This window comes from Pristis pectinata, chromosome 15 (assembly GCF_009764475.1).
Source record: "Pristis pectinata isolate sPriPec2 chromosome 15, sPriPec2.1.pri, whole genome shotgun sequence".
In the NCBI taxonomy this organism is placed as follows: Eukaryota; Metazoa; Chordata; class Chondrichthyes; order Rhinopristiformes; family Pristidae; genus Pristis; species Pristis pectinata.
Window position 1 is genome coordinate 42,610,294 of NC_067419.1, and position 23,807 is coordinate 42,634,100.

A 23,807-nucleotide genomic window follows, 5' to 3' on the forward strand; every position below is an offset into this window, starting at 1 on the left:
AGTTGCTGGTGTTCACTCTGTCTTGTTTAATTCTTGGTAATAAGGCATTAAGGTGCAAGTAGGAAATATCCAATCAACTTGTTGTTTCAGGTTTGTTAGCCACAGTACTGAAGATGCATTGTACTCCTCAGAAGGATGTTGAATGCAGAAGTTATAGTTACCTTTTTCCTGCTCTCAAGCACCACTATGCAAAAAGGAACAAACAAATGTTCTTGCTGTCTTTGGTTATCTTTATGCTTCCAAAGCACACACTAACAAATAAAACCAAATGTGCAAAGATGTCCTTACTTCTCCTGTTAAGTGATATGATTTATTTGGGAATTGTTATGACAACAGAGGAAAGATATTGAGGATCTCTCAGACACACTCCAGTTATCTGCTTGTCTAACACAGGAGCACATGAAATAGAGAGGCAGGGCAAGACCAGCTAGCCCATTAAGCCTGCTCTACACTTATGATCCCTGGAAAATCATGTGTGTGTAGATACTTCCTACAATCCCCACCCCTCACAACCATAATCTCCTGGGAAAGTGATACAGAAGATTTCCTCCCCAATCGTCCATACGAAACATCTCTTGGATACATTGACTATGTATACATTTGCTGTTAATTTCCTACACAAAGTCCCATTCCATCAGAATTTTCACAGGATAAAGCCATATTTCAGATATCTTTTAATTCTTCTGATGCCCATTCACCATGGTCATAGATCCTTCCAGAGGTAGGTTTTCTTGGTGAATGTTGATAGTGGGATTGTTGGTCAGGGAGGATCCAAGGGTCATAGAATCAAACAGTAATACAGCATGGAACAGGCTCTTCGGCCCAACTTGTCCATGCCGACCAAGGTGCCCACCAAGCTAATCCCATCTGCCCGCGTTTGGCCCATATCCCTCTAAACCTTTCCTATCCATGTACCAATCCAAATGCCTTTTAAATGTTGTTCTTGTACCTGCCTCAACCACTTTCTCTGCTAGCTCATTCCATATACGCACCACCCTCTGTATGAAGAAGTTGCTCCTCAGATCCCTTTTAAATCTTTCACCGCTCACCTTAAACCTATGCCCTCTAGTTTTTAGTTCCCCTTCCCTGGTTCACCCTATCTATGGTCCTCATGATTTTATATACCCTTATAAGGTCTCCCCTCAATCTCCTACACATGGTCATGTTGTGGATACAGCTGAGGCCAAAACAGCCTGTTCCATGCTGCATTACTGTATGACTCTATGACCCTTGGAGCCTCCCTGACCAACAATCCCCCTATCAACATTCACCAAGAAAACAAATACCCTACAGCCTACCTCTGGAAGGATCTATGACCATGGTGAATAGGCACCAGAAAAATTAAAAGATATCTGAAATATGGCTTTATCCTGTGAAAATTCTGATGGAATGGGACCTTGTGTAGGAAATTAACAGCAAATATATACATAGTCAATGTATCCAAGAGAGGTTTCGTATGGACAATTGGGGAGGAAATTTCATATTGCACTTGTTTTTGTTCAAGTGGGGTCTCACTTCCCATCTTTCTGAAGCCAAGCCAGTCTCTGAACGTGGATTACCACTTTCACTTCAACATCCCTGCACATACCTTTTGGCACACAATCAAACCAGGAAACAATGATTAATTGTTAAGGGAGAATTGAGTAATCTGATTGAGAGATTTAAGGTGATTAAAGGAGTTAACAGGGTAGTAGAGATAATTAATTTCCTCTGGTGGCAAAGTCAAGACAAGACAACCTAGCTTAAAACAGAGGTGATGTCGGGAAATATTTCTTCACGTGATCAGTATAGGTAGTCGGGAGTCTCTTTCTCAGAGTGGGTCGTGTTATTTTCAAAGCAACAGAATGGAGTTAAGATGCTGACGGGCCATGATCTAGATGAATGGTGAGCTGAATGACCTCCTCTGTTCCTATAAATGTGAATAAACCCATGGGGTTAAAGGATGAAGTGAAATCAGAGAGTGCAGAATGTCCAACTACAAGTAGTAAGAAAAGCTGGCTGTTAACAGAGCCCCTGGGTGAAAGCTTGCTGTGGACATATTGAGTTAACAATGGCAAGGCAGAAAAACTCCTGGAAACCAACTGACATGAAATATTGAGATGCAAGAGACTGCAAATGCTGGAAACTGAAGCAACACACAAAGTGCTGGAGAAACTCAATGGGTCAGGCAGCAAAATGGACAGTCGATGATCTTGTCTGTCTGTCCAAAATGACTGAGGTAAAATTAACACAGACTGGGAGCAAAATACACACTTTTTGTTGTTCTTTACAGAATTGTGGAATACTATGTGAACTTGCAGTTTGTACGATATTGGGTGTGTACCTCTTTAAGAAGTGAACATGTGACTATGCTCTCTGTAAATAGTGCAGCAATACTGTAGGATAGCCACCAGGAAGTCTCTCTGTTGGGTAGCTCTCTGCTTGTTATTTGTGTAGTAGACACACAGTCTCTGTACAAGTTACCTTTATTTAATAAAGTTCTGGCTATCTTCTGGTTTCTAAAAAACGTGATACTGATGCAGATACCATGGGGAAGAAACCTATTTGCCCCATTATGTGTGTGCTAGCTCTTTGAAAGCATTATTTAAGGGTGCAATGGCACAGTGGCTGATCCCAAGACCTGAACTAATGCAGACAACATGGTGGAACAAGCTTGAGAGGTAGGGATGAATGGTCACAGCACAGGAAGATCCCACAAGTGCAAATATGATAATGACCAGATCATGTTTCTCATTGTTGGTTGAGTGATAAGTATTGGCAGGACATCTGGGAGATTGTCTGCAGTCTTCTACCAACTGGTGCTAAAGGATCTTTTGTGTCCTTCTGAAGGAGCAGCAGGGATTTAATTGCCTCTACATTCATGGGAATATGCATTAAATAAAGCTGGAATAAAGGGCTTGTATCAGCTCTGGTGACAATGTAACTGCTAAGTTATAGTTTTAAAAAAATCTGGTTCAATAATATCCTTTAAGGAAGGAAATCCTTAGCCAGTGTGGATGGTAGGTGACTGCAGTCCCAGTGTAATGTGATCAACTCAACTGCCCTCTGAAATGGCTTGGCAGCTGCTTGGTATGCTACCACCAACTTCTCAAGGGCAATCAGGGATGACCAAAATGCTGCAAGTATTAAAAACAATTCTAGTTATCCCTCATCACTCCCCCTTGTCCATGTCCCCAGCAAGCAACTGTCTGACTCCCTTTTCCAAGTAACTATTTGATCTGTTTCCATTGCACTCCTGGGAATTTAACTTCAAGTTCTTTAAACCAAACTATTCAGAGCATGTTTAAGGAATGCAAAGTTATAAGTTTGTTTTGTTGCATCTATCACATCGCAAGCTCACCCTTTCTCTGAGTATGGTCACTCCTGATCTCCCAGTCAAAGTGAAAATTCACCAGTGGCATTTAAGTCTGCAACACTCAGCTGTCCAGCGATGATGTGGAGCTTTGCGAGGTACTCTGTTCTGTCCTTGTCTGCAAAGAGACTTTTCACCTGTGTTAAATGCAAGATATCTGCTATAAGCAAAGTTTACTTCACACCTTTTCTTCAGGGAAAATGGATTCTGCATTTCTATAGCACCTTTGGGAAGTCCCTGAGGCAGTGTTGCAATGTAGGTAGCTACATTGGCAGACAAGTTATCTGTACCAAGATACCACAAACAGCAGCATCTATTGGTTGGATTGTTTTTAATGCAGGTTGAGTATTAGATATTACCCACGACACTTCAAAGATTGACTGTGATCTTACTCCCTGATGCGCTGTGGGATCTTTAACATCCACTCAACGGGACACGTGGTGCTTTGGTTTAACATCCCAGTTGGGAACTTAGGACCTCAGGACACAATGTCACCCCAGCAGCAGGCCAGGGCTCTGGCAGTCAATAAGAGTCTGTAGAGAAGGTGGGGCAAAGACTGGGATTGGAGAGACTTGTGGATCCTGTGAGAAAATCTGGGGATGGGTTTGGGAATTTTTCAAAAGGAGTTTTTGAAAACTACCCTTAATCTGGTCAATTTGTGCTCCCAAATCCAGATGTTAAACCTTGTTAATGATCCATGGTGTTGGAATATCCAGTAGGCAACCCCACCCCCTCTTGCTGTACCCCCATCTCTTTGGACCCACTATCATGCCTTCCACTTCTCCAAACCCAACCCACCCCCATTGCAGCTGCCCCTTTGCCTACCCCAACCCTCTCCTAATCCTTGCTCACATTGCCCCCCCCCTAACCATCCCACCAAGGTGCCATTGAGAGAGCTGTTTACCATCAGGTAAAACCCTGGATACTTACATTCACACCTTTAAAGGCCTTGTTAGTTGGTAGAAATAATGTAAAAGGTCCCAAATTGATCAGTGGCTTAGAATAACCAGCCCCTAGGAGACAAAATGTGGGAAATTTTACATGCATTGTGGAGTTATTTGTAAACTTCATGTTTGCATTTTAGGGTAATTGGTTTATTATTGTCACATGTACGGAGATACAGTGAAAAACTTTGTTTTACGTACCACCCGTACAGATCATTTCACAACATCAGTACATCGAGGTAGTACAAGGGAAAAGCAATCACAGAATGCAGAATATAGTGTTACAGTTACAGAGAAAGTGCAGTGTGGGTAGACAGTAACATGCACAGCCATAACGAGTTAGATTGTGAGGTCAAGAGTCCATCTTGTACAAGAGGTCTGTTGAATAGTTTTATAACAGCGGGATAGAAGCTGTCCTTGAGCCTGGTGGTACATGCTTTCAGGCTTTTGTATCTTCTGCCCAATGGGAGGGGGGTGGGGGGAGAAGAGAGAATGTCCAGGGTCAGAGGAGTCTTTGTCTGCTTTACTGAGGCAGCGAGAAGTGTAGACAGATGGGAATAACATATAATTTGCTTAAAAATATCAATATTGGCACATTAAACTTTAGGATGAAGTCCCCCAATTAGGGTTTGTTGGGAAAGGAGAAAGGAATTAGTTGATGAATGAAAGAGATGAGTACATCTTTGTTCACCCTCCACCATTCTGGCAGTTTTAGGAGTAACAGTGATGGAGTTATTCACCGACCATCAAAACCACCTTCCATCGATGAGCTGACAGCATGGCCACACATGATATAAGGAATCTTCAGTGGTGGAAAGTATAGAAATCCATGGACACAAATTCACAGGCTCCAGCTCTACACCGATGACATCTCCAGTTCATGACATGGCACATCTCAAAGTACTCATATCTTATTTTCCAAAAGAATTCTAACAATCAGGAACATGTGGTTGTAAGATTATGAAATCCATCTCCTGATATTCCATGACGGTATTTCCTCATTTTACAAACAATACGCATTTCTGGAAAACATTTTGTTGAGCAAAATTCTGTAAATTGATATTTCACAACAATGTCCTGTGTGTGAATATTGGTGCACTATTGATTATGGTGAAAAATGGCTTTCTAAATTGGAGACCTGTACCCAAAGAGTCAAAGGCATTATAAGATAAGATATCTTTATCCTTCATGCGTACATCGAAAAACAGAGTGAAATGCAACTTTCGCATAGAGTGCTCTGGGGGCAGCCCGCAAGTGTCGCCACGTTTCCGGCACCAACATAGCATGCCCACAACTTCCTAACCTGTACGTCTTTGGAATGTGGGAGGAAACCGGAGCACCCGGAGGAAACCCACATGGATACAGGGAGGACGTACAAACTCCTTACGGACAGTGGCTGGAATTGAACCCGGGTCGTTGGCGCTGTAATAGTATTACGCTAACCGTTACACTACCGTGCATGCCCAGTGAAGATTCATATAATTCATAACCTCTGCCTTTATGAAGCAACCCTCACCTGGAGAAACAAAAGACTGCAGATGCTGGAATCTAGATGAAAAACACTATGATGCTAGAGGAACTCAGCAGGCCAGGCAGCATCCATGGAGAAAAACAGGTAGTCGATGTTTCACATCAAGACCCTTCTTCAAGACCTGAAGAAGGGTCCTGACCTGAAGCATTGACCGCCTGCTTTTTTCCACGGATGCTGCCTGGCCTACTGAGTTCCTCCAGCATCATAGTGTTTTTCACCCAACCTTCATCTTTTGGGTACAAAGGACCCCAATGGGAGCAGTTATGGGGCCCAAGCAGCAACTAGCTCACTCCACTTCTCCACTACTCTAAATTAGTAGGTTATTTCTTTGCATGTGCTATCTGATCCTGATGTTGGTTGGGGAGGAGGAACCAAGATGGATTAGGGAGGGCTTTTATTTACTTTCTTCATGGGACTGGGAGAATCTGTAGTGTTCTTTGTGCCACACAGCCTCCCCTGCTATTGATCCTGCCCCGTTCCTCATCAGCACCCACATACCACCTCTAAACCCTCTCCACCCACCACCCCAGCACTCTCTCCCAGATGACAAATTCTTATGAGGTGTATCTTGAAGCCAATCCTGCTACCCCGAATCACTTCATATGCTGAAGGAAACAGCACAAGCCTGAGTTTGTTCCCCAACCCCCGCCCACACCCCGATATCTACCCTCGGTTAAACATGGGGTCACAGATGGCACTAAGTTAGATTGGAGAGCTTTTCCGAGAGCCTACATGGGAATATCAGGAATTTTAATTTCATAATTTTTCAACCAGATGTTCCTGATTGTTAGAATTCTTTTGGAAAATATGACATTTTTATGAACAAAATAAGATAATTTTTTATAGATACACCATAGAAAGCATCCTATCCGGATGCGTCACAGCTTGGTATGGCAACTGCACTTCCCGAGGCTGCAAGAAACTGCAGAGAGTTATGGACACAGCCCAACACATCACAGACACCAACCTCCCCTCCATGAACTCTGTCTACACTTCTTGCTGCCTTGGTAAAGCAGCCAGCATAATCAAAGACCCCCCCCACCCTTCTCTCTTCTCCCCTCTCCCATCAGGCAGAAGATACAAAAGCTTGAGAGCACACACGACCAGGCTCAAGGACAGCTTCTATCCCACTGTTATAAGACTCTTGAACAGACTACTTGTATGCTAAAGATGAACTCTTGATCTCTCAATCTACCTTGTCGTGGCCCTTGCACTTTATTTGTCTACTTGCAGTGCACTCTCTGTAATAGCAACACTATATTCTTAATTCTGTTTTCTTTTTACTACCCCAATGTACTTGTATACGGAATGATCTGTCTGGATGGCACGCAAACATAAGTTTTTCTGTGTATCTCGGTACATGTGACAATAATAAACCAATACTGATACCAATATGAGTACTTTGAGATGTGCTGTGTTCAATACTGCAGGATTCCAGCATTATACCATCCAATCTCTCAGAATTCAGGGTAGACATTAGTCCCCGCTTGGAGACACAGGATACTGCAGATGCTGGAATCTGGAACAACACACAAAAAGCTGGAAGAACTCAGCAGGTCAGGCAACATCTATGGAGGGAAGTGGACAGTCATTGTTTCGAGTTGAGATTCTTCATCTGGACTGGGATATCAAGATGAAGGGTTTCGACCGGAAACATTGACTATCCATTTCCCTCCACAGATGCTGCCTGACCTGCTGAGTTCCTCCAGCTTTTTGTGTGCTGCTTCATTTGTCCCCAGCTGTTTGAGCTAAATGGTCCATACAGTGGTGGCATTAAGTTGTCCTCTGTCTCTATCCTTAGATTTCACACACTTCACTTGATTTCCTCAGAGATTCTATCAGACTCCAACCATAACTGTGGTGGGAGTCCAATGCAACCCATTGGAAGCTAGCAGAAACCAAACAAATGACCAAGAGCAAACTTCTACCCAGAAGCTTTTAACTGAAATTGTTTTGCAAGGCATCAGGAGGAAACAAGGAATTACCAAAAAACAACATGGCTGTTGTTATCTGCCCCTGCCATCGTCCACCAGGTTGAGTGTTTAGGTCTTTGATTCGCTCCATGATGTTTCCATAGCAGATGTTGCCATCACCTGTATAACCCTCGTTGCAGGTACACCTGGTTAAGGCATGTTGTATTAAGCTTTAGAATCAGAGAATCAAGACGAATTTACAGCACAGAAGGAAGCTATTCTTTAGTGTCCAGAATGACCAGAAATAGGCATGAGGTTAAACCTTTTTCCCAGCTCAGTTTTATAGGTTGTCTCTTTAAGTGCTCATTCAGATTTAGTTCCTCACACCTGCCACTCATTCTACCTAATCCTTACACTAAACAGCTTCAATCTATGCTCTCTAATTATAGAACACTCTGCTGATGGAAATAAGACCTTTCTGTTTACTCTGTCTGGGACCCTCATAATTTTTTTACATTTAAATTAAATCTTCCCTCATCTCTTTTGTTCCAGCCTACTCAGCTTGGCCTTGTAACTATAGATCTACAGTGCAGGCAATGCCTCCTGTGCACCACCATCAGTGATGTTGAAGCCTTACGAAAGGTGCAGGGGGTGATTTACTAACATGGTACCAGGAGTGAGGGACTTTACTTCTGTAACAGACCAGAGCGGTTGGAATAATGATCCTTAGTGTACAAAAGGTTAAGGGAAAATTTAATAAGGCATGTATAAAATTATGAAGGTTTTTGATAATATGGATTGGGAGAAATTTCTCTCAAAGGCAACAGATTAGCAAAAATAACTTCATTAGAGTCTGAGCACAAAAGCAAAATGCTTCTGATTTTGATACTGCTAGGATCATGGTCTGCCAATTGCCTTCAATGCCCTCAAGCCATCAACATCTGGCTAGGTCATGCAGGAGAGCAAATAAGGCACACCAGACCAGGTTAAATCAGCAACAAGCCTTCAAACAATTCTTGAACCAATACCCATCAATTACCACGCGTGCAGTCCTTTACATGAATCCTTACTCAATCTGTCCTGGTCTGACGGTGACACAGTTGGCATTTTTATCACAAGTATTGTTGGTTAAGCAGACATCAGTCATACTGCATCCTCTTCCTGGCTCCAGGTTCTCATAACCTTCCAGACACTGACAGTGCGACTGGAAGAGAAAAATAAGACACTATTTGTAGGGCTATGGCTGGCATATAGAACATAGAATATTACAGCACAGTACAGGCCCTTCGGCCCACAATGTTGTGCCGACATTTTATCCTGCTCTAAGATCTTTTTAACTCTTCCCTCCCAAACAGCCCTCCATTTCTCTATCATTCGTGTGGCTATCTAAGAGTCTCTTAAATGTCCCTAAAGTATCTGCCCCTACAACCTCTGCTGGCAGTGCGTTCCACGCACCCACCGCTCTCTGTAAAAAAAAACTCCTGATATCTTCCTCCAATCACCTTAAAATTATGCCCCCTTGTGTTAGTCATTGCTGCCCTTGGAAAAAGTCTCTGACTGTCCACTCGATCTATGCCTCTCATCATCTTGTACACCTCTATCAAGTCACCTCTCATCCTCCTTCTCTCCAAAGAGAAAAGCCCTAGCTCTCTCAACCTATCCTCATAAGTCATGCTCTCCAATCCAGGCAGCATCCTGGTAAATTTCTGCATGTTCTCTAAAGCTTCCACATCCTTCCTATAATGAGGTGACCAGAACTGAACACAATATTCCAAATGTGGTCTAACCAGAGTTCTATGGAGCTGCAACATCACCTTACGGCTCTTGAACTCAATACCCCGACTAATGAAGGCCAACACACCATACGCCTTCTTAACAACTGTATCAACCTGTGCAGCAACCTTGTGGGATCTATGGATGTGGACCCCAAGATCTCTAAGAGTCCTGCCATTAACCTTGTATTCTGCCTTCAAATCTGATCTCCCGAAGTGTATCACTTCACACTTTTCCGGGTTGAGCTCCATCTGCCACTTCTCAGCCCAGATCTGCATCCTATCAATATCCTGTTGTAATCTACAGCAACCTTCTACACTATTCACAACACCACCAACCTTTGTATCATCAGCAAACTTACTAACCCAGCCTTCCACATCCTCATCCAAGTCATTTATAAAAATCACAAAGAGCAGGGGTCCCAGAACAGATCTCTGCAGAACACCACTGGTCACCGACCTCCAGACAGAATATGCTCCATCTACCACCACCCTCTGTCTTCTATGAGCGAGCCAATTCTGAATCCACACAGCCAAGTTTCCCTGGATCCCATGCCTCCTGACTTTCTGAATGAGCCTTCCATGAGGAACCTTATCAAATGCCTTACTAAAATCCATGTACACCATTACAAAAAGAAATTGGCCCCGGTTTTAAAATTCTCATCCTTGTTCTCAAATTTCTTCCCTGGCCTCGCCCATCACACTATCTGTAATCTGCTCCAAGATATTGGCACTGCTATTCTAGATTCTTGATCAACCTATCAATTTAACCATAACTATAGCTGATCTGCTATTGACAAGGCTCTAAGTTCTGGAATTGTCTCGCTCAACTTTTTCTCCCTTCTTTCCTCTTCCAAGAAACTCTTCTAAAGGTATTTCTTTGATCAAATTTCTGATCATAGATTCATAGAGCACAGAAATAAAATTGGATTAATTCAAGTGGGTTGGCACAAGCTCAGTGGACCACATTTTATTTAACCCACATTTTCTTTTCTTTTTCAATCTTTTTATTAGTTTTCAAATTAATACAGATTAATATATAACATCAATGTTTGTACGTGTAATACAAAGAGGTCAGGAGAACAATCATGGCCTAGATAATCATAAAGAACAACAAAATATAAAAAAATCTGTAAATCCAATGATTTCTTAGTAAATGAATATAATATAAAAGAAAGGAAAGAAAAAGATTTATTATATAAATTAAAAAAAAGAAAAAAAAACAAATCAATAAGAAAAATTATAAACAATATACCAAACCAAACTAAACTAAACAGAAAAATTTCAAAAAAAACAAACAAAAAAAAAGAGAAAAAAAGGCTGGACTAAAACTTCTCAGTAGAAACAGAGCAATATTATGTCGTCAACTTTAACCCACATTTTCATCAACTCCACCCATCCCCCCATCCCCCAGATGGTACCACCCATCTACACTCTAGGGGCAAATTACACGGCCAATTAACCTACCAACCCGCACGTCTTTGGGATGTGGGAAGAACGTGGGAAGAAGATATCTCTTTATGAAGCTTGGAGTCAAATGTAGAGCAACACACACAGGCTGCTGGAGGAACTCAGCGTGTCAGGTCGCATCTACGGAGGGAAATAAACAGTCGACGTTTCGGGCCGAGACCCTTCATCAGGGACTGGAAGGGAAGAGGGCAGGAGCCAGAATGGAAGGGTGGGGGGAGGGGGAGGAGCACGAGCTGGTGGGTGATGGGTGAATCCAGGTGAGGGAGGGGGGAAGTGGGAGTGATGTGAGAAGCTGGGAGGTAATAGGTGGAAAAGGCAAAGGGATGAAGAAGAGGGAACCTGATTGGAGAGGACAGTAGACCATGGAATAAAGGGAAGGAGGGAGTCAAATGTTATTTGATAATGCCCCTGTGATCTGTTCTGAGATACTTAATTATATTAAAGGCACTATATAAAAGCAATGTTGATGACGCCATTGCAGGTAAATAGATTTTGATTTATTAGTTCACTTTTTGGGATCTGGGCATTACTGGCCAGCATTTATTTCTTATCCTCAATTGCCCTTGAGGGAAGATTTTCAGCAAACATCGAAAGGGTTAAGAAGCTTGTGGCAATCAAGGAGGAGAACCAACCTGTCCGGGGCCATCGTATTGGCACTCTGTTGAATTTGTGGGGCAGTTCCCGAAATTTTTCTGGCAAGGATTGATGGGTAGGCAGATCTGACCGTCACCCTGGTAACCTTCTTCACATGTGCAGGTGAAAGAGTTGGCGGTGAGGAAGGTGCACACAGAATTAGGACCGCAGGCATTATGAAGACAAGGATTAATCGCTGGAGAAAAAAAAGTCTATTGTTACTTATGTTTTACTGCTTTATGTCATGCTAAATTTTAAACTACTGCACATGGGGAGAAACACTGGCATCTTCTCGGAGCACAAATTAGTTTCCTTGTATGAGCTTGCATCACTTTGTGTTCTGGTACAATTACCAAACACGGTAGTGTAGCAGTTAGCGTAACGCTATTACAGCGCCAGCGACCCGGGTTCAATTCCGGCCACTGTCTGTAAGGAGTTTGTACGTTCTCCCCGTGTCTGCGTGGGTTTCCTCCGGGTGCTCCGGTTTCCTCCCACATTCCAAGGACATACGGGTTAGGAAGTTGTGGGCATGCTATGTTGGTGCCGGAAGCGTGGTGACACTTGCGGGCTGCCCCCAGAACACTCTACGCAAAAGATGCATTTCACTGTGTGTTTCGATGTACATGTGACTAATAAAGAAATCTTATCTTATCTTTACTTCCTATTTAAGTCTATTTTTCCATCTGATGTCACTCACTTCCCTTAATGCTCCAATATCTTAGCTGAGGTCGAGAAGGTTGAGAGCTTCAAATTCCTAGGAATGAACATCACCAACAGCCTATCCTGGACCAACTACATAGACGCCACAGCCAACAAAGTGCACCAGTGCCTCTACTTCCTCAGGAGGCTAGAGAAATTTGACATGTCCCCTCTGACCCTCTCCGATTTTTATCGACGCACCACAGAAAGCATCCTATCTGGATGCACCATGGGTTGGTATGGCATCTGTTCTGCCTGAGACTATATGAAACTGCAGAGAGTTGTGGACACAGCTCAGCACATCATGAAAACCAGCCTCCCCTCCATGGACTCTGTCTACACTTCTCATGGCCTCAGTAAAGCAGCCAGCATAATCAAAGACCCCACCCATCCTGGATATTCTCTCTTCTCCCCTCTCCAATTGGGCAGAAGACACAAAAGCCTGAAAGCACGTACCACCACGCTCAAGGACAGCTTCTATCCTCTGTTATAAGATCCCCTAGTACGATAAGATGGACTCTTGACTTTACTATTTGCCTTGTTATGACCTTGTCTGCCTGCACTGCACTTTCTCTGTAACTGTAACACCTTATTTTACATTCTGTTATCGTTTCCCCTCATACTACCGCAATGTACTGTTGTAATGAAATGATCTGTATGGATGGCATACAGCGGCACGGTAGTGTCGTGGTTAGCGTGACACCATTACAGCGCCAGCGATCGGGGGTTCAATTCCCGTTGCTGTCCGTAAGGAGTTTGTACGTCCTCCCATGTCTGCGTGGGTTTCCTCCGGGTGCTCCGGTTTCCTCCCACATTGCAAAGCCGTACGGGTAGGTTAATTGGGTTTAAAATGGGTGGCGTGGACTCGTTGGGCCGGAAGGGCCTGTTACCACGCTGTAAATAAAATTTAAAAAAAAACAAAGTTTTTCACTGTAGCTTGGTACATGTGACAATAATAAACCAATTTACCAGTAAACATACTCACATACCCATAGAAGGGCTGTTTTCATAACAGAAGAATGAAGCTATTCCCTTGCAGCACAAACAGCACTTACGTTCACACTGTCTGTTCCCCATGTCCTGGTAACCAGGTAAGCAGTCACACGCCAACTTTCCAGTTTCTGCATTCTCAGAGCATCTGGTATTTTCAGGACACTGCAATGCTCGACAAGCAGGTATAGCTTAAGAAAGATCAAGAGATACTTGTTGAAACCATGGCACCATTGCCTCAGAGATTTGTGAGAATTGTTGCATCATTTTTATTGTCTTGCACGCCCCCCTCCATTTTAATTGCATCACCACTACTGGTTGTCCCTTCCTCAACTTCTCCACTTCTCCCTCCAACTCTCCCCATGCTTTAAAACTCATTTTCTTGAAGGTTAATGGACTTGGTAACACAGTGGTTTTGTCCCTGGGCTAGTAATCAAAGGACCTGTGTGAATAGTTGGGTGTTATGAACTTGAACACTATGAAAGTTAGGGGAATTAAATTCACTTAGTTATTGTGTAAAAAATGACAAAATACAACAATTGTAAAAATGTACCTGGCTTACTAATGCGCTGTAAAGAAAAATATCCTTTTGCTTTTGGAATCTCTCATCCCACATTCATCTCAGTCTAGCAGGACATTCAGGTGCAACAAAGAAACCGCTGTGAAGGTAAGTCTTTACCTAACAACAGTATAGGTGCATCTTCACACATGGGCCATGGTGGCTTCCAGAAAGCATTCACCACCTTTCCAAAGACAATTAGCAATGTGCAATCAGTGTTGCCTGGCCAACAACACCAACTTTCCATGACTGAATTTAGCAAAGTTTTTGGTCAACTGTCTTAATGCATAGTCTCCTTTCAGAGACTGCTGTCAGATTTTTATGCTGATACTATCAAATACAATGTCATGATCCACCACATAAAAGATGTTGCATTTCATGATGCAAAGATCTTTGGTAGGGGTTGCGGGAGGGAGAATGAATTTGCTCTTATGCAGCAAGCTCTGCAACTTCCGGATATTGCAAAGACTTTTACAAAGACAACTGTGTACATTTTTAGTGACATCACTAAATGAAGTAGAAAACATGTCAACGATTTTTATGTGAGAAAAAATAGTTTTCTTTTATGGTGTTGTTTGAAGGATAAATACCGGCCAGGAAACGGGAGAAGTTTGCTGCTGCTTTTTGAGATGTGGAGTGGGATTTTTTTTGTGTCCGTGTGAGAGGACAGATTAAACCTTGATATAAACACTCATCTGAAAAAAGGCACCTTTAATCATGCAGCCTTCCTTATGTCAGCATTGGGAAAGTCAAGCTAAAAGCCACTGGATTGAAATCTGACCACACAACACAACTATTGTGTTCAGTTCTGGTCGCCTCATTATAGGAAGGATGTGGAAGCTTTAGAGAGGGTGCAGAGGAGATTTACCAGGATGCTGCCTGGATTGGAGAGCATGTCCGATGAGGATAGGTTGAGCAAGCTAGGGCTTTTCTCTTTGCAGAGACGGAGGATGAGAGGTGACTTGATAGAGGTGTACAAGATGATAAGGGGCATAGATCGAGTGGACAGTCAGAGACTTTTTCCCAGGGCGACAATGGCTAACACGAGGGGACATAATTTTAAGGTGATTGGAGGAAGCTATAACGGGGATGTCGGGTAAGTTTTTTACACAGAGAGTGGTGGGTGCGTAGAACGCACTGCCGGCAGAGGTTGTGGGGGCAGATACATTAGGGACATTTAAGAGACTCTTAGATAGACACATGAATGATAGAAAAATAGGGGGCTATGTGGGAGGGAAGGGTTAGATAGATCTTAGAGCAGGGTAGAATGTCAGCACAACATTCTGGACTGAAGGGCCTGTACTGTGCTGTAGTGTCCTACGCTCTAACCTTGTGACTCTGAGGTGAGATTGCTGAAGAGAGAGCCAATGCTGACACTTACAGGGATGAGTTTGTCAGTTACCAGTGGTTCCTTGTATAAGTAGCAGTGGCTCTTCCTTATCTGAGGACTATTCTCACAGTCTATTGAGATAGTTTCATGGAGTAAAACTGAACTGTGTATAAAGCGCAACAAGTCTAATACTAACTACTAAAGTTGCCTCAACGCACACAAAATGCTAGAGGAAATCAGCAGGCCAGGCAGCATCTATGGAGGGAAATAAACAGTCGATATTTCAGGTCGAGACGCTTTGCTTTCATGACATGACGCCAAAACTACTTTGCATTAATATAAAAGTGGTCAATTTAATGTCAAATCAAGACTTTTGGCAGCACTTTTATTCAAATCAACCAATCCAGATATAAAAAGCTATACACAACGTAGTCACATCGTCTAAATATATGAAGCAGGATCAACCTGAAATACTGTGTTATGCCAGGAAGTTAATTCTTTACCAAGGCATAATAAGTATTGGCATACAAGTGTTTATTTAAGGCACGTGATGTAACAGATCCTTATGAAATACCTACGCTGGTCACACTTGGCCCCCATGTAACCTGAGTAACATATGCATGTCCCATCACCGTTGATTCCACTGTTGCAGACTCCATGAAGGCATTCACACACTGAAAAGGGGAGAGAGGGTAATGCTCTATTAAACTTACACAGGAAGCATTATGTTGCATTTTCCACTTTATTGACCCCAGAACTTCAACAGATAATCTTTATTTAGTCAATCATCATCACCGTCTGAAGACCACTAGAAACCCAAAAGGGATGAAGGAAAAATATTCTTAAAATGTTTTTAAGTTTACTAGAGCTATTCCAGTTCCTAAAATAGAAAAGCACTTTGCATAATGGCCCAGAGAATCTCACTGTCAATGAAAGACTTCTGAGTGAAGTTACTCTTGTGATGTAAGAAATTTGGTAGTCAATTACTTCACAGCAAGCTCCCACAAAGAGCAATGTGACAGCAAGCTGAAGGCCTTGATTTAAGGATAAACACTGGCCAGGACCACAATGGGGATAAGTCCCCAGCTCCTCTTCAAAACAGCACCATTGGATCTCAATATCTGCCAGAGGAGTCCACGACAACTGATGGAAAAGACAGAAATGCTAGATTTATCAGCTCAAGTGATTAGGATTAGGCTTTGGCTCAAAAGGCAAGAGCACCAATAGCTGAGCCACAGCTGAATCCTAGGCGGAACAACCACATCGCCCAGCAGGGATTAACTTGGTGTGGTAGAGGTTTAGAACTTCAGAGGGTTCCGAACATACTCACATCAGATCTCCTCATGCCTGTCATGCCACACTTGACACAGGCAACAAAGCAGGTGGAAATGCAAAGTAATCTAAAGAGGGGAAACCTTCCTCTCGGGCACGATATTCCCGTTTCCCTAGGAGGAGATTAGAGCTGCACCCTCCTTTCAGTTTTAGGGCCTGCAAGCTCAGGACCTATCCTTGAACCTCAACAGGAGCTTGAGGAACAAAACTCATCTATTAAACAGGCATTTTACAGCCTTCTGGACTCAGCAGTGAGTTCAACAATTTCAGGTCATAACCACTGTGCCCAATTTTTCAAACAGCGACAGCTGATAATGGACCTGGGCCTCCTTTTGCACTTCCTTCCATTTGTCCCTTGACCAACCCTTACATCATCAAATTACCAGTTCACCTTTCCTGCTATTTCTCCCACAGTCCATCCTCCATCCTTCTGTTCTTTCCTCCTCCTCTCCCCATGCCTCTCTACATAAGAACATAAAAAAAGTGGAAGTTGGCAGCAGCCATTCAGACCCCTTGTGTTATGTCCACCATTCAATAAGATAATGGCTGATCTTTTACCTCAGGATCACTTTCCTGCACTAACCACATATCCTTTTATTTCGTTAATATCTAAAAATCCACCAATCTTGACACCAAGGGACTGAGCCTCCACATCCTCTTGGGTTGAGAAGTCCAAAGATTCAGTGGAAGAAGAAATTTTTCTTCCTTTCTGTTCTGCCTGGTCATCTTCTTATTGTGGGGCTGTAACCCCTGGTTCTAGAAACCCCATTCAGGGGAAACATCATCTCCGCATCTACACTGTCAAACCCCATAAGAACTTAATACATTTTAATGAGATCACCTCTCATTCTTCTAAATGCCACTTACTTATAAACTGCTAAATCTTTTACTGCTTTGCTCTGATGTGGTAGCTCTGTTCCTTACTCCACAGACGCTTCCTGACCTGATGACTATTTCCAGCATTTTTACAATAGGACTACATAGGGCACATAACACAAAAGACAGGCCATTCAGCCCAGCCAGTCCATACCAGTATTTATGTTCCAATCACATTGCCTGTTCTCCCCCATCTGAATCTCTCAGTGCAGTGTGTTATCCCTCCTGTGACCCTCCTACCTCTACTTAAATGTCTCAAAAACAATTGGCCTCAACGAGTCCCTGTGGTATCAGGTTTTACATTCTCACCGCACTTTGAGTAAAGAAGAAGTTTCATCTGAATTCCCTGTTGGATTACTTAGTGTGTATAGAGTCATAGAGTTGTACAGCACAGAAACACGGCCACATTCGTCCTGATCTTTTTTGCCCAACTACACTCATCCCATTTGCCTGCGTTGGACTGTATCCTTCTATGCCTTGTTTATTCAAATACCTGTCTAAATGTCTCTTAAATGTAGTGTTTGTATCTGATTCCACCACGTCCTCTGGCAGGGCGTTCCAGACATCAACCACTCTCTGTGTAAAATACTCAGATCCTCTTTAAAACTCCTTCCTCTCACCATAAAACCATGCCCTCTCATTCCCGATGCCCATATTTTGACACCAATGTCATTACTGTGCAGGTTTTAACTTGTTACTCAATGTGTGACAAAACTCACCAGAAGTGCAGTTGGGTCCAAATGTATTGTCTTTCGCACATTTCTCGCAGGCTACGCCACCAAAGCCACCCTGCAATATTTAATATCAAAATGTGCTAAAATAGTGAGGAATTAACATTGGTTAGTTATCAACAAGGCAATGGTCATGTTTAGAATCGTAAACCAAATTGACCCAGCAAAGTGGCCAGTGCTGAGATGCCCACAAACAATTTTTTTTCACACTGGGTCCCTGCTGACATCCTACATTCAGGGTTCACCAGCAATGAAAGTGTAAAGTCATCAAAAATTGAGATAGTACGTTCTGCAAATGCCTTGCCAAACAATGATTGTTGCTGAATGCACTTGTTGAGAAGTATCAAAACAGGAAGCCAGGCTGACTTTTAAATGGGCACTTAAACTGGATGACCTCTTCAACCTGCTTAGTCACTTCCAACCCTCCCTCAACTCTATCCCCTTCCCCCCCTCGCTCATTGTTTGAAGTAAAGCAGATAACATGCAATGCCAACACCACAGTCAGTATCTCAGCGATGGTCTAAATCTGATTGTCAGTTAACATATTTGATAACATGGGATGTTCAGCGCTGATTCAGTCCATTTACTTGGGTCAACTGGGCCATGCACAGTCTCTTCTCTATCACCATCCTGTTCCTTGAGTTTATCCATATTCCCACGCATGTACCTTGCTCCTCATCTCTGTCAGTCCCCATCAGAGTCCGTTCTATCTTCTCACCACTCTCAGAGTAACTGGGTTTCTCCTGATTTCCTTGATGGATTAGTGGTTCTCCTTAGAGTGTAGTTTTCATTTCCCACCCACTAGTGATCCTTCCCATGTCTATCTTACGGTCTCTTTCAGACCACTCCTCTCTTTTCCAGAGGAAAGAACCTCAGCTGGTCAACTTTTCTGATAGGGACAACCTCTAAATTCTTTTCATCTTCTTTTGCACCTTCTCCATTACTTTGATAGCTGATGTATAACACAGAGACGTGACCATATATGGTGTTCATTATTGTTCTTTAAATCCACTTGCCCATTACAAAAATTATGTCTATGGTGCTAGGAGAATCATAGAAACATTACAGCACGAGGAGGCCATTTGGCCCCTCCACATTGTGTCTCTTCTTTGTAAGAGCAATTCAGTTGGGTCTTATTCCTTAGCCCTTTCCTTTTAGTTGGATATATGGGCTAGGATTTTGACAAGAAGGGATAACATTCCTGAACCTTGCACCCATCCCAGAGACCTCCTGGTTTCCAAGCTACAAAGATTGGAGGAGGGGTAAGACCTTATTAAAAATATAAAAAGCAGACCCTGCTCCACCGTTTGACCTTACGGCTATCCTTGCAAATAACATCGACTTTGCTACCACATCCCCTTGGTGTCCCAAAACTGTTGCTCTTTGAGTCTAGTGAAGTTCCCAGTGATACTAAGACTGGACGTGAGAGTTACGGTGTAAAATCTGCCTGGAAAAAAGTCACGCTCAGCTCACCAATGTAGCATTAAGCAACTCATTGCTGTTAATGAAAGCCTTTCCCTTGATCAACCTTCACCATAACACGTTTAAAGCGTTGACCTACTGTACAATTGCACTTGCCATCCCCTCCCATGCTGTCGGAACAAACTCCTTTGTTGCTACAAGGGGCCGTTGCTCCTCCGGGACATTCTGTAATTATATCAGACAAAGATCACACAGTTACACAAAACACAGAGCACAAAATCCGTCCATTCTTCCCAAAAGTGCTTAAGCTCCACATGAATCCCCTCCCGCCCTCTTTGTCTCACCCCTTCCTTCTATATGATTTTGCCTCATGCCTTTATCCAGATTCCCTTTAAATGAATCCATGCTTCATCTGCACTCTGTGGTGGTGTGTTCCATATTTTCATTACCCTCTGGTCTCCTACATTCCTCATTGTGCTTATTAAGATCCACCTTGGATTTATGGCTCCTACTTAATGCAGCTTGAAGTGTTCCTGGTGGCTGGTAATTGAAAACACAATTAACATTTGCGTCAAGCAATAATCCGCTAATGTTAATCGTTATGATTGCAGTGCTGTTGAATTGTGTATGTGTCACAACTTTTGAACCATTTCCTCAAGTTTCAATGGAGGTTTGCAAATGTTGCACATTCTTTCCAGCTGACCAAGGGTTTGCGCGATATCTTGAAAGACTGAGGACAACACAAGAAAAACTGGCGTTTATGGGGTGGTGAGTTTAAGCCCCATTTCATATGATCTGGGGCTGGCACGTCAGCCCAAGGCGAGTCTCCTCTCCTGCCTTCTGTCACAAGGTGCATCACAGGGATGTGGGGAAATAAACAAGGAAGGAATGTGTTGGCAGGATGACCTAAAGTTTAGTCAGAGTGTTGGCTTTTAGAAAAAGAAAATTGCAGCTCTATGGTACCTATCTTAGGATATTCCACAGTGCATTACAACCCATGAAGTACTTATGAACATAAGAACATAAGAAATAGGAGCAGGAGTCGGCCATCTGGCCCGTCGAGCCTGCGCCACCATTCGATAAGATCATGGCTGATCTGGCCGTGGACTCAGACCCACCTACCTGCCTTTTCCCCATAACCTTTAATTCCCTGACTATGCAAAAATCTATCTAACTGTGTCTTAAATATATTTAATATATTTAATGTGAAGCCTCTACTGCTTCCCTGGGCAGAGAATTCCACAGATTCACTACTCACTACTCTCTGGGAAAAGTAGTTTCTCCTCATTTCCATCCTAAATCTATTCCCCCGTATCTTGAGGCTATGTCCCTTAGTTCTAGTCTCACCTACCAGTGGAAAAAACCTTCCTGCCTCTATCTTATCTGTCCCTTTCATAATTTTATATGTTTTGATCAGATCTCCTCTCATTCTACTGAATTCCAGCGAGTATAGTCCCAGGCAAGTCAATCTGTCCTCATAGGCTATCCCCCTCAACTCCGGAATCAACCTGGTGAACCTCCTCTGCACCGCCTCCAAAGCCAGTATATCTTTCTTCAAGTAAGGAGACCAGAACTGCACACAGTACTCCAGGTGCGGCCTCACCAGTACCCTGTACAGTTTGGAGTAAAATCACTGCTGGAGTGTAACAAATAGGACGGCCAGTTTGTGCACGGCAAGCTCCCACAAATAGCAAAGTGATAACAGCCAGGTAAAGTGCTTCTGGTCGATTGAAGAATAAACGTCGCTCAGATACCAGGGTGAATTCCCCTGCTTTTCTTTGAATTAGTGCCAAGGCACCTTTTAGTCCATCCCAGAGAGCAAATAATTTAACAAATCATTGTGTCCCCAGTAGAAGCTGATTCCATTTCTCCCTGCTTTCCACCACATGTGTGATAATGGCACGGTAGCGTAGCGGTTAGTGCAACGCTATTACAGCGCCAGCGATCGGGGTTCGATTCCCGTTGCTGTCCGTAAGGAGTTTCTACGTTCTCCCGTGTCTGCGTGGGTTTCCTCTGGGTGCTCCGGTTTCCTCCCACATTCCAAAGACGTACGGGTAGGTTAATTGGGTTTAAAATGGGCGGCGCAGACTCATTGGGCTGGAAGGGCCTGTTACCACGCTGTAAATAAAAAAAAACTCACTCCTATTAATTATCGAGTCATAGAGTCATCCAGCACAGAAACAGGCCCTTTGGCCCACCCCGTCCATGCTGGCTACTCATCCCATTTCATACAACCATCAGGTTCTTGAACCGACCTGCACAACCCTAACCCTACCTCAGCAACGGAACACTACGGACCACCTCATGCACTATCATGGACGTGCTTCTTTTTGCACTGATACCTTGCTTTGCACAGTCTTTGTTTTTCACTGTCTTGAATAACTTATGTATAATTTATATTCTGTGTGTTGTCTGTACCCACGTGCCTGTGCTCTGCTGCAAGCAAATTTTTCATTGTACCTGTACCTCACTGTACTTGTGCACATGACAATGAACCCGTCTTGACTTGACATTTGCCCAGAAGGGCACCATATCCTTCTATGCCTTGCCTATTTAAGTGTCTGTCTCAATATCTTCTAAATGTAGTGATTGTTCCTTAACTCTTCCTAAGAACCTGCACTTCCCTCTCCTCAATTCAGATTCTTGTTATAATCTACAGTTTTGACTAAACCTTTGATCATCCTTCTTAACATACCTTTCATTCATACATGCCTGCAGCCATTTTACTCTGATTATATCATTATCAAACACCTGGGTTTATCGAACTAAGTTCAAGTTGCTATAAAAATCCAACACGAGAACACAAGAAAATAGAAGCAGGAATAGGCAACTCGGCCCCTCAAGCCTGACCCTCCATTCAATATGATCTATGAGTACTGTGTCCAGTTCTGGTGGCCTCATTATAGGAAGGATGTGGAAGCGTTGGAAAGGGTGCAGAGGAGATTTACCAGGATGCTGCCTGGTTTGGAGAACATGCATTATTAGGAGAAACTAAGGGAGCTAGGGCTTTACTCTTTGGAGAGAAGGAGGATGAGAGGAGACATGATAGAGGTGTACAAAATATTAAGAGGAATGGATAGAGTGGACAGCCAGCGCCTCTTTCCCAGGGCACCAATGCTCAATACAAGAGGGCATGGCTTTAAAGTAACGTGTGGGAAGTTCAAGGGAGATATCAGAGGAAGGTTTTTTTACTCAGAGAATGGTTGGGGCATGGAATGTGCTGCTTGGGGCGGTGGTGGAGGCAGGTACATTGGTCAAATTCAACAGCTTACTAGATAAGCATATGGAGGAATTTAAAATAGAGGGATATGTGGGAGGAAGGGGTTAGATAGTCTTAGGTGAGGTTTAAAGGTCGGCACAACATTGTGGGCCGAAGGGCCTGTATTGTGCTGTACTGTTCTATGATTCTGTGCTGGTCTCAGCTCCTCTTCTGTGCCTGTTCCCCATCACCCTTGATTCCACGACCTTTCAAATATTTATTTACCTACACCATAAATACTTCTAATGATTTAACGAATCTCTGGAGTAGCGAATCCTAGGGACTCACCATCCTCTGAAAAAGAAATTTCTACACATCTTCATCTTAAACTGTAATTTATTGCTTAAATTTTAACTTTGGTTCTCTATTTTAATGTGATAGCCAAATAAATCCAAGATGATGTTGCCTGACAAAGGAAATATTCAGGTACAGGAAATACTTCAACGATTCCTGTTAAAACAAACAACATTGATTCCTATCTATGGCCAAAGCTTCCTTTGTTCAGCCAAAGAGGCAGTGTTCTGGCACAGAGTCTGGCACACCACTGCAATCACTGTGAGCAGCTCTGGGATGTGTAGGATGAATTGGCCTTGGAGAGGACAGTGCCCACGTTCCAGTTATGGGGGGAGATTGGGAAAGCTGGTTTGTTTTCCTTGGAACAGTGGAGGCTGAGGGCGACCTGATAGAGTTGCAGGTAGTCCTCGGGTTACGGGAAGGTTCCGTTGATAGAAGCTACAGGAGCCTGAGGCACGTACCACCAGACTTAAGAACAGCTTCTACCCCACTGTGATAAGACTATTGAACAGTTCCCTGATACAATGAGATGGACTATGACCTCACGATCTACCTTGTTGTGACCTTGCACCTTATTGCACTGCACTTTCTCTGTAGCTGTGACACTTTACTCTGTACTGCTATTGTTTTTACCTGTACTACCTCAACACACTCTGTACTAACTCAATGTAACTGCACTGTGTAATGAATTGATCTGTAT

General features: G+C 43.2%; 1 protein-coding gene across 1 annotated transcript in view; it reads right to left on the reverse strand.

Annotated features, from left to right (window-relative positions):
* The window catches only part of LOC127578574 (stabilin-2-like), a 154,609-nt gene that overhangs the window by 114,491 nt on the left and 16,311 nt on the right, over positions 1-23,807 (reverse strand). Inside the window, 10 exon segments of the mRNA XM_052030723.1 lie at positions 3,341-3,384; positions 3,387-3,489; positions 4,283-4,365; positions 7,813-7,946; positions 8,811-8,944; positions 11,615-11,811; positions 13,370-13,495; positions 15,772-15,867; positions 18,121-18,190; positions 19,694-19,779. Of these exon segments, the coding sequence (XP_051886683.1) occupies positions 3,341-3,384; positions 3,387-3,489; positions 4,283-4,365; positions 7,813-7,946; positions 8,811-8,944; positions 11,615-11,811; positions 13,370-13,495; positions 15,772-15,867; positions 18,121-18,190; positions 19,694-19,779 (1,073 nt within the window).